The sequence below is a fragment of the Sturnus vulgaris genome, chromosome 22, assembly GCF_052056855.1.
Source record: "Sturnus vulgaris isolate bStuVul1 chromosome 22, bStuVul1.hap1, whole genome shotgun sequence".
Taxonomy (NCBI): domain Eukaryota; kingdom Metazoa; phylum Chordata; class Aves; order Passeriformes; family Sturnidae; genus Sturnus; species Sturnus vulgaris.
The window spans coordinates 1,407,120-1,419,006 of record NC_142264.1 but is presented as its reverse complement, the minus strand read 5'-3'; the positions used below and the strand labels follow the sequence as shown (position 1 = coordinate 1,419,006).

Here is an 11,887-nt window from a genome sequence, read left to right as displayed (position 1 = left end):
CACACACACGCACACAGACACTCACACACGCACACAGACACACACACACGCACGCAGTCCGCTCCGCGCGATCCAGGCAGGCTTTGCCGGCGCTCCCAGCGCGGGCTGCGGGGCTCTGTCCGCGGGCTCGGTGCTGCTGCGGCCCGGGCAGCGCGGGGCGAGCGGCCGGCCTGGGGAGAGCAGGGGAGACGAGAGGAGAGCCCGCCCCGCACCGTGATGTGGCCACAGGAGGGGCTTGCTGGGCTCCAGCTCCTGTCTCTCCCCGGAGGGCTTTAGAACGGCCACTCTTACACTTGTCATGGAATTAAAGAAAACTACCTCCAGGTCGTACAATGCTGCTCTCCTGCTGCCACTTTTCCTCTTGTTTTGGGGTAAGTTTTTGTCTTCTGTGCATGATTCTTACCCAGCTACTATGCAGTAATTTGGTATCAAATCTGTGACCTCCCTTATATTGAACAAACTGGCATCTTTACAGTTAGATTTATAGCTTGAAAACTTTTGTCTGGAAGATAAATAGGCGTTTCATTCTAGACATGTTTTTCCCTCTATTTATTTCTTGTCTCTTTCCATCTTTCTCCCTGTGCACATGTATGTATGCGTTTATTCACAAGAACTAAAAGTAATTAAGTATTCATGTAATTAAGTATTCAGCTATCATAGTAACCATTTTCTCCATTGGAAAGATCTGAATATTTTGGTTGTGCCCACATAGAAGAAACACAGACCTTTATTTCCATCCTATATGCTCTGGAAATACATCTGGGTGCAAGAGGATGGTACTCAGGGGAGTGTAGTGCCAGATACATCTGGTACAAAATGTGGAGGGAGATCACAGGATGGGAGTGTCTCCACTTAGAAATTTTGAAAAAAGCAGGTCCATCCTTAAAGTGCAAGAAGCAATGAGGTAACAAAAGAGTCTATCACACTAGTGGGGGGTTGTTTTGTTTGTTTTGTTTTTCCACACTGAAAACTTATTTTATAGCCAAAGAATCTACTTGAGTGCACTGGAATTCTCCAAGTTCCAAAGACCATTTCTTTGGGCTCCGTTGACACCCTTGTTTACAATATCTTACATTCCCTGAAAAACAGGAATCTCTGTTTCTTCTGGAATAGGTGCCTAGAGATCTGCTGGGCCTAGACATCTGTTTTAGTCATCTGGGGATTATAAGGTCATGTCAGGAACACGTCCAGCCTTTTACTGGAAAGTATGATTGGGATTGAACTGGTCTCCTTGCCCTGCCCTCGGCACTGCCAGGCCAGTTACCTGTTAGTGCAAGTCAGCTTTGGTTTCCACTGAGCAAATACAGCTATGATCCATGACATGAAGAAATGGATGTGAAATGTGGAGAACATTGAGAAAATAGAGTCAGAGCCTTTTCTCTGCTTGTGTCTGCTGAACACGGCACTCGGCGTTTTCTTGCATTAGTAGGTGATGTTTATGTAATTTTTGAGATTTGGAGAAAGTTTTCAGCTTTTCCTCTGGCTCCCCAACAATCTCTTTTTTTTCCTTCTAAAGCCTCTCAAGATTTCTGTTCCTCTGACCATCTCAGACCACGAATGTGAAAGTCAAAATATATTGTGATTTTTGTAGGTTTTTTTCTCTTTCTTTCTTTCTCTTCATTGTACCAACTTCTTTGTCTGGTGTGTTTGCTCCAAGTGCCTGGAATTCCTCTGGCCACAGGGAAGCAGCAGGACTGTCTTTTGTATCTAGTAACCATAGCTACTGGTTTGGAGTGTGAAGCAATTATGGTGGCTTTGTGCTGGGCAGAGGCAAGGCGGGTTGCATGGATGGATCTCCCCGTGTGGCTGCCAGGCCAGGCCCTGGCTCAGAGCGTTTGTGCCACTGCACTTGTGGCCTTTCACTCCTGGAGAAGCTCTGCTCTGGAGCACTGATTTAGTGAGAAGGTGGAGTTCTTCTGAGTGCAGGTGGATGAATCTTCTTGCTGCAGCCAGCAGAGCTCAAGGGAAGTGCTGATTTTCATAGTGTTTCCAGCTACTCCTATTTTGTAAGGGAAGTTCTGTCAGATTTAAACTGGAGTGACTGGTACTATTTAAGTAGCACTTGTAGGTTTTTAAGGCCATAAAGAAACGTCTTTTCTTGCTTTTATAAACCATATAATTCCTTTTTTTATATCTAATTGACTGAGTCTAAATGCCTTTGAAGCAGAGAGTGCCTAAGCTACTTGTTCAAAATTTTTGTGGAAATTCTGAGAATGCAGTTGGCCTGGTGCAATTTGTACCCATCAGAACATCCTGCAGGCAGATCTTCACTATCTCCAGTTGTTTAAAAGAAACCCCAGAGGGGCAATGTGCAGGCTGTGCCTGTGACTCCCCTTTTACTGCTGCTGCCTGTGTAATGGGAACACAATAGAATAGCTCCCAGCTGATTCCTTGTCTTTAAAAGAGACTCTGGAGGGCAGAAGGAGTGTCTCACTTCTGTTCCCACAGCTCCAGCCATCAGCAGGCACAGGGATTCACATACCTTTGGCCTGGAAAATGCTGTGGACGCCTGCTGAGGGAGAGCATGTGCAAGACAAACCTTTTTTGCTATCAGCTCTAATGCCAGCTCTTGAGATTAGCTCGGACACAGGGACAGTTTAAGGCTTACTTCAGAACTGGGGAACAAACAAAACCAATCTTTCCAGCTGTTTTGTTCATTGTCAGCATATTTAAATAAGAATTGGAAATTAAAGCCTGTGACTCACTCTGGTGAACTGAATACACAGGAAAGCCCCTGTCCCAGTGTTTGATCTGTGGAAATGGCTGAGAGATCAGAGGATACTGAAACATGAAGGTCAGCTTGGAGGAGTGTTGATTAAGGGAAAATACTGGGGTATCCTAGCACAGGAGATCAAAGAGTTACTGTGGCAATATATTCAATGCTGTCATAAACCATGGATTCATAGCTCCTGTCTTCCTCCCAGTTCTAGAAGCATGATAATAGGAGTTGCACCTTCAAATCTGCAGTGAAACAGTGAGCAAATAATGAACACAAGCTAGCTGGCTTCTTGTTGTGTTGTAAGAGTGAGTTCAATTCCCTGAAGTGGCATTTCTGCCTAATGCTGTTAATGCCTTGGGCCATGGTGTTGGCACTGCTGGGCCCCGTGGATTGGTGCCCACTGTTTGGCACCTTTTAGCAATTCACTGGGCAAGCTGGGGGGCAGAGAGCCAGGAATCACCATCCTCTTTCTTTGAGGGGGTAAATATTCTGCATATTTCACAAGAAGAAACTGAGCCACACTTCTCATGCCCGAATGAATGAATGAAAGTCTAGGTCTAGGCCTCTGTAAATTCTATATAAATATTTCACACCACTAGACTGTGTACATATATCTGGCATGAAAAACACTGTCACACCAAAAACCTCATGTGTAAAAGTGGTGTGGAATTTGTTGGTCTCCAGTAGCAAAGAGAAACAATGTCAGAAGCAGTCTGGGTAAAACTGTAATCTGGCCTGTGTGCAGGGACGTGAGGAGGTGTCTTAAAGTTGGTATCCAAGGTGGTATTTGGCTGAGACACTGGGCTTGTGTGTTTAACCCACCAAAACTCTTCAAGAGACATCCAAGTCATGAATAGTGAGGCTCTTTTTAAAACTGACTTTTCCAAAAGACACTCTTGGCATTGCTGGGATCCCTGGCATTTTGTCAGGTCATTTATTCAGAATTGTCTTAGAAGTCCTGCCTGCTGATTGCCAACACTGCTTTTGGATTAGCTAATCTTTACTTTCAGGGTTTGGGTTTTTTTGGTCATAGTGCCATGTCCTGCTTCACATAAATTATCAGATTTTATAAGCTGATAACCTGAGACAGTAACAATAATGTTTAATTTCAACCAGCAGTTATATCTCAGATTCCTTTTTCCCTTTTAAAAAATGGGAAGGACGAATTTGACTCTGGGCCCCAGAGTCACCAAATTGCTCCAGCAGAGCTGGGTGGTGGGAAGCTGCTACAGCACAGGGACTTAGTAATTGTGATCAAACATTGTTATTTTGAAGGGTTTCCCATTCCCACATCCCCTTTTCTGAAGCTAAAGAATAGGAAAGCCTGCTGTTAAAGCAGCTGTGACAAGTGCCACTACTGTGTTAAACCAGACAGGGAATACAGGTTATGGAATATTTTGGGCTAGGTGAAATATCACTGCCAGTTATTATCACTTCATGAACTCGTCAGCAGTCCCAGAGAGTTTCAGGCCGTGTTTTCTGGTGCTGGTATTACTTAGAGCAGATGCTTAGTCCTGGTCTGGATAGAAAGGTTTTAATCTCTGTGTGTCAAGAAAGGAATGGGGCTTGTAAAGCCCTTGGGATGTGTGAAGCCACCCGAAGAGGCCTTGTACCCTCCCTGAACAGGTATGTGGAAGGTGCTTCCAGAAGAAGGATTTGGCTTTATCCTGTCATTCCCCTCCACAGCTGTCCTTCCAAAGTGAGCAGGGGTGGGCAAGAGAGAGGGTGAATATGAAAGCCCCTTTTCAAGCCTGTCCATTTCCCTTTCTGCTTGTGTGGATCCTGGGAACAGGCCAAAGTGTGTCCCCTTTCACTAATCCTTTACACTGACCAGGATAGGGAAAGATCAGCAGAGGTCAGCAGGGATTTACTAATATAAGCACATGCCTCCCTGTTGTCATGGAGACCTAACTCTCCATTCCTTTATTCAGAGTTTATTTAGTATTTGTGTTGCTCTGAATCCCTTCTGGTGGAAGGGATCTCTGCCTTTCTACCCTTGGCCTCAGGATCTTTCTCCAGTGGGAGGTGTGCTGGGATGAGCAGCAGGAGCACAGCCTGACTGGTGAGAATTGCCCCAGGCTGGGGTTTGACCAGTGGTGCTTTTGGAAATTGGATATCCCTCAAGCTCCCTTATTGTTGTGGTGCTCTGGGAATCCTGCTGTTCTCACCTCTTGGTTGTAAATTGTTTTTTTTTTTTTTTCAGTTGTTGTAGTGAGTAGGACAGGTGAAAAATACCTGAAGGGAGCTTCTTTCCACTTGAGGTGGATCTGGCTTGTCCAAGCTCACATTCAGTTTTTGCTAGGCCAGGAAATAACATTCTGGCAGCCTGACTCTTCTGGGAGCTGTGGCTGTGGTTATGACCATTTTGCACAAATTGTGCAGAGATTATGGTATATTTTCATTTTTCACCCAGTGCAGGGCATGGGCATGAAAGGGTATTATGGGATGGGGATTTCCGGTAGGTACCACTGCCTCTGCGTGGGTTTTTTTTCTGTTCTTCAGTACAAAGGAAACTGTGAGCTGAGAATGTTGCCTCTTCCCTGCTGGAATTTTAAGTGATCATTAAGACACCTTTAAGGTAGTTATCAATTCAACACTGAGCAGCTTCCACAAGGTCAGAAGTGTCTGCAGATTGACAGCATCCATCCTCTATCAAAGTTACTCAAGACTTTGAGAAAACAAACTTGTGAAAAGCAAACCCCCAAAATAGAAGCCAGGGAGTAATGCTAAAGCAGCATTTCAAATCACAGAAGTAATTGCCTAACTTCTTACTAATTTCTGGGTTTTTTTGTGGTCAAAAAACTCACCGTAGCAACTTTGACAAGTTGACATAGTTCAGGTATAAAGTATAAGATCATTCAAACAGAGCCTGGTAATGCAGCTTGTTTGCCTTAAAGTGTTACAAGAGGTCACAAACCTCATCGTTTGGGGAAAATCTTTGTCAGCTACCTTTAAAGTGTAAAACCAGCCCTGTCCTGACAGAGCTCAATGAATGCTTTATATGGGACTCTGGTAGCCTTTGAAGTTCCTCCTAATCCACCCCTAAATGCCTGGAACTGTTCTTCAAAGGAGCTGTGGTCTCCTCCAGTTTCAATTCAGTGTAGGCTTGCAGGATGGTATGACTGTAATACACTTGTAATGTTTTTTTCCTTACAAATATCATTAATTTCTATTTTTCTTGTGAAACATAAAGGAAAACTTCTGAGTGCCATTGTTAATTCAGCAACAACTACTTTGGTGAAAAACTATATAAACTCTTGTCATTCAGTGATCTCCTTGACCTGATTTTTACAGTGTTCATGAAGCAGCATAGTCTGGAGTACATGTTTTCATTATTCTTATATTGTGCAGCAGGAAAAGCTAATTTATTCATTTTTCTTATTAGTGTTCCTTGCATATTCATGTGCTATTCACATTCATATATTAATCTATTCCAAAACTGAGAGCAGTAAGTGTATTCCCTAGGACTGATGGTTGAAAAGAGCAAAATCAGAACTAAAAACATCAGATGTGCTCTTTGTCAAGCCAGATGTTCAGCACAGCCATGGAAGGAGTATTAGGGCTAGAATACATTCACACAGGGACATGTCCTTGGGAAATATTCCTTATTAGTACAGGTGTGCTGGATACAGGGGAGTGTGTGATACAATTTGGGGTTGGTGCTGTTTGTGTGCCTGAAGCCTCCACTGAGTCAGTCAAACACGTGGGGGATTTTCTGCCAGCTGCAGTCACAGAATAATTCACAGTTATTTAGATAATTTTCACTTCTTGTGATTTCCACTGCAGTGTCCTCAGCCTGCTCCCTGTAAGCAGTGCTGTGTTACTTCAGGATATCTGTTCCAGAAAAGGAACATTTTCCTCCAAAATGCTGTCCTGCTGAAGTACATATATTAACCAGTGCTGCTATTCATGGTCACAGCGAGTTTTGAGCAGACCAGAGCTGTCCCTGTTCCTTCACTGCTGTCTTTGGTAGCCAAGAAGGCCTTTGCACTTCTTAGTGAAGCTTTGTGTTGTCTGTATTTGAGCTGTATGATGGACCAAACCAGAGGAGGTATAAAAAGGTGTGTCTGTTGTGAAAGAACTTTGGGGAAGGCAGGAAATAGCAAAGGGCTTTGATGTTCAGCTTTATTTGCAAAAGCATTTTGCCCGTGCTCTTCTCATGAAGCAGAAAGCCATGCATGAGCCTTGGCAGTGACTCAGCCTGGCTGTGCCAGCAGTGCCTGGGGATTCTGTGCAAATGGGAATTTCTTTGCAGATGGAGTGTGCTGCAGCTCCTTCCCAACAGGCAGCAGGCTCTGCTCCTTTTTTGTCCCGAGCTGTGCTCCTGGCCTCTGGGAAGTGCAGGCTGGGGCCGGTTACTCATTAAGCCTACAAAGGCTCACATCTCCTGCCTAGTAAAGCTCTTTTACGAATAGTTTCCTGGGCTTCCACTCTTAATTGCCACAGAGATTCCAGGCAGATTCCGTCATCCTTGTTTTCTGCCTGACTGGGAATCTGAGAATAAAAGGGTTGATGGCAGAATAATGGGATTGCTGGACAGTGCAGGGCTCAGCAGCTCTCCCCAGCATCACATGAGAGGGGAAGGGAGGGGTGGGCCATGGAGATGATGCTGGGAAGAGAAAGGGCTGCCTAAATCCCTGAGCACCCTCCCTCCCCCAGCAGCACCGCCTCTTAAAAGAAGACTTAGAAACACTACAGTCTTTGGTGGGAGGAATTTGGGGGAGGTCAGGGCAGGGGCAGCCTTTTGTAAACCAAAGTCTCCTATAAATCCCTTTCAGGCCCTGAAGTTGGTGCCTTTGTACCTTCAGGTACAAAGGGACTGAGGAGCTGATGGGGCAGAGTTGATAGAGCACCACTGACACAGATGAACTACTGGGGGTAATAAATAAGATGCACCAGAGCAAGGCAAACGTGACCAAGACCGGGCCAGGATGATGCTGGCACCGGTGGCAGGACGTGGAGGTCAGCTGGGGAGCCATGCTGAGGTGTGTGATCCTGGCAGGCATGGAGCATGGCAGGGTAAAGCAACATTCCTCGTGGAGCAGGGAGGGCTGAGGGAGCTGCAGGGATTTGGGATCCTGCCCTCTGTCCAGCTGCAGCTTTGTGGGGTTTACAGACACTGAGGCCTGTCACTATCAGGGCCACAGCTACATAGAGAGGGCAGCAGAAACGGGAGCCGATGGTGAAGAGCTGCTTGCCCAAAGGCTTCGAGTCATGGCTTCACTTCCAGCACCAGGGGAGTCTGGATTGTCTCACCAGTAGCAATTTCTCAGATACCATTTGCTCCTTCATGAGCTTTATCTCTGCTTTCAGACCATTTTTCATAGACATTTTCCAAACATCTGCTATGTAGTTGTTTGCAGAGTTACTTCCAAGTTTGGATGTTTCATAACACTTATGCAGGAATCAGGCTGGGATATCTCTACCACACAGCTTCTCTCTGATTTATCTTGGAATTGAGCAGAATGAAAATCTCTGATCTCAGAAGGCCACAGTGGGATGAGGTGCTAATGACTGCTGCCTTTGTGGAAGGCAGAGTTCTCTGTTTCCACTGCCTTTGTCCCTTTATTTTTGGTTGGTTTATGTCTTTTGGAAAATGCTTAATTGTGGCATTGAATCCAGGACATATATCCTAATTCTAACATAAAGGCACTTATCTCCTGTTCTCTGGGCTGTCCTGCCCTTTGCCCAATCTGCCCCTTGTTTCATAAAGTAAATTTAAAATTTCTCTTGGAAAAGAAATGAGGATTCCTCCTATTATTCCATTCTGTTCCATTTTGAAATATCTACGTTGAACACTTTTTTTTCTTTTTTAGTATCGTGTATCCACATAATCTCATTGATATGAACTCAATTTGCAGTTCAGTGGGCATGTCTGATCACATTTCCGGATGGTGGAGTTGCTTAATGGGGCAAGAGCCTTTTAAACACTGCCTTTGTGGGGACAGCAAGGCATTGTGCTCAGTGTGAATTAACTGATCACATCCAAATGCTCCCACATTTAGGGGAATCTGGTCTCAACATTAGTTCCTGGTATCTGGTTGTTAGACTGGTGTTTTGGCTCAGCAGGTACTGATCCAAAATGCCATCAGCACAGTGATCTCAGCAGTCTCTGCTCTTCCCTGCTAAAAATGTCCTGCTGTGTAAATTTACATGTCTACCATGAGGAGAGGGCAGGGTCAGTGGTTATCAACCTGAGCTGCCTGATGTAATCAGAGACTCTGTGAAATGTCCCCATTTGGAGTTTGCCTTGGGTTATTTATGGGAGCATCTTCAAATCACTTCTGGATTAGCTGAGAAAAAATTGTGTCCCCAGAAGGAGCAGCTGGGACATACAGAGCTGCAGCCAATACCTGAACTCATCCTGCCTCTCTGGATTTCCAGGCACAAATGCTGTGCCCTGCCAGTGAAAGGGGTCATGGAATTTTACACTAAGTTAATCTTGTGAATGGATTTAAGGTGATATGTGTCACTGCTCTCAAAGTGACTCACGGATGAATAAGCACATGTAAAATAGTTGGTTTGTGAGTGTCTCCTAAAAAATCTGGTACCTTGTTACCCAATTTGGCAAGAGATTCCTGATTGCCACCAAATGAAGGGCTGTTGTCTTCTTTGTAGTAAATGTTTGATTGTCCAGTATCATCCTCATCTCCTGGCTAGCACAGCCCTTTGGAATGTGGGATTTAGGTGAGCAATCGCCAATCTATTTGTAGGGATTGGCAGAACTTTCTTCTTTAGAGCTACAAATGCTGACTAACAAAAAGTATCTTTTCTCATCAGGAACTTCATACTCTGAAAATGACAGTGGCTGTTCCTCGTCCCCGTGTGAGAACGGGGGGAGCTGTAAGGATTTGGAAGTGGGTTACCAGTGCATCTGCCCTGTGGAGCCTGTAGCCTACATGGGCATAAATTGTGAACTCCTCTACGATGCTTGCATTGAACATGAGTGTCCTGCCCACATGACCTGCACCCCGACTCCAGGACTCCTGGAATACGAATGCGTGTGTTCAGCTGGCTCTGCAGGCACTGCCTGTGCCGGTGTGGAGGAGTGTGAGAGCAGCCCTTGCACAGAGCGGTTTGAATGTGTCGAGACACCAACAGGATACACCTGCAGATGCCAGCTGGGCCCGGGTGGGGAAGGCTGCCGGGCAGAAAGCTCCGTGTGCTCCAGCCAGCCCTGCCTCAACAACGGCACGTGTGTGGAGGCTGCGGGCGGCTACCGCTGCCTCTGCCGGCCCGGCTTCAGCGGGGCCACGTGCGGGGACGACATCGACGAGTGCGCGTCGGGGCCGTGCCGGAACGGGGCCATCTGCAGGGACAGCGCGGGCGAGTACAGCTGCTTCTGTGTGCCCGGCTTCCAGGGCTCCAACTGCGAGATCGACATCGACGAGTGCGCGTCCCGGCCCTGCCGCAACAACGGCACCTGCCTCAACCACATGGACCACTATGAGTGCCACTGTGTGCCCGGATACACAGGTATGGCCCCTCTGCCCCTCTGTGTGCCCGGATACACAGGTACGGCCCCTCTGCCCCTCTGTGTGCCCGGATACACAGGTACGGCCCCTCTGCCCCCTCGGCGAGGAGGAGCTGCCTCACTCCCTCACTCCCTCACTCCCTCACTGCCTCACTCCGTCACTCCCTCGCTCCCTCGCCCCCTCGCTGCTGCTCCGTGCCCCCGCAGGGGCTGGCATGGCTGCGAGTGATGCTGCAGGGCTGCTTGCAGCAGCTTCCAGGCACTGCTTGAGGCCTTGAATTCCATGCATGGTGTCCGTGTTGGGAGACAGGGATCCAAGAGTGGACTGCCTGAGACTAGGCACAGGGTAGCTGGGATTAGTTCTCAGCATGAAATTAAGGGACATAACATGAAAAGATATTTATCTTCAGGAAATGGATACTTAGTGTTTCCAGGTATAGCTTAGCTCTGCCAACCTGGCCTGTAGTTCTTTGTCCTATCCAGCTGGATTTTTCCAAGGGAAGTACTTGTCTTTTGGAAAAAAGTGTCTTTTAGCTGGAGATTTCCAGTTCTTTCATGCCTGGCAAATGTTTATTTGGCATATGATTTAAATGTTTCTCTTTTGTGCATCTGTGCTAATGGTGACTGAGAGAGGAATCCACACCTGTGAGTTATCTGTGAGGGAGGCAGTGGGGGGCTCTCCTTCCCCCAGCCCTGCTTATCTGAGTGCAGTGGGGTGGAATGTGTCCATGTCTGCCTGGTACCACCTCGCACATGAACTTTCTCAGCCTTCCTCCTGTTCACAGACTGAAGTGTTTAAGGAGTTGGGTTGCTGTGGAGGAATGCTGCTGATTACCAGTGGAATGAGAAGTTACAACATCAGGAATGTAGCCCCTGATGCTGACTCACTCTCTGATAAAAATGAAGAGAGATGAAGGAGAAACAAGACAGAAATCTCTATGTAGGCCCTAAGGTTACTGGTGATTTTGAGTATCAAGCATAATTCTGTCTTTGCAAATCAGTTTCTTTTTTTATCTTTATGCTGAATCCTCAATTCAGGATTGTGGGATTCCCTGCCAAAGGAGTGATAAAGTGACCCAGGCAGCTGGAGGAGTTTGGTGTGCTTCAAGTTGTTCTATGTCAAACATGAGGCTTGGCCTTGGGATTTAGTTCTTCATCCAGAGGTTTGAGCACCATTGGCTGGCAAGGCCAGGTTGTTTCCTGGTGCTTGCAGCTGGAATTTGGGTGAAGGAAGTTTTGTGTGGGTATTGAGGGGTTTGAGCCAGATTAGGGGGCCCACATTCCGCCAGGATTAGGATGGCCATGCCCACTCTGAGGGGAGCCTTCGCCAAGGAGGGCAGATTAGATGGATTGATAGGTGCCACTGTAATGAGTAAGGTTTGGAGGTGATGCCAGGCCACAGGCTCAGAGGGGTGCAATATAGATAAGATAATTGCATCAAAATCTTTCATGAGATCTTGTTCCATCAGGGAGGATGGGACTTTGTACCAAACAGATGTTACTGGCTGTGACCAGGAGTGGAGCTAACCTTGTATTTTCAATAGCAGTTCCCAATGAAATCACTTCCTAACATCAGGTATCACTGTAGTGTTTTGCAGTACTTTAGTGCTTTTTTCCTGGGTATCACAAAGCAAGTTATAAACAATTGAAATAAGTGGAATTTATTTTTGGAAAAGCAGGTAGAGATCACTCTG

The 11,887-nt window shown here is 46.4% G+C and overlaps 1 protein-coding gene across 2 annotated transcripts in view; it reads left to right on the top strand.

The window, feature by feature from the left end:
* The first annotated feature begins 224 nt into the window (after positions 1-224).
* The window catches only part of CRB2 (crumbs cell polarity complex component 2), a 33,822-nt gene continuing 22,159 nt past the window's right edge, over positions 225-11,887 (top strand). For both annotated transcript variants that reach the window (XM_088177647.1, XM_014879992.2), the window contains exons 1-2: positions 225-371; positions 9,500-10,195. In XM_088177647.1, coding sequence (XP_088033773.1) covers positions 299-371; positions 9,500-10,195 — 769 coding nt within the window. In that variant the 5' untranslated portion in view covers positions 225-298. The remainder of the gene's footprint in view (positions 372-9,499; positions 10,196-11,887) is intronic.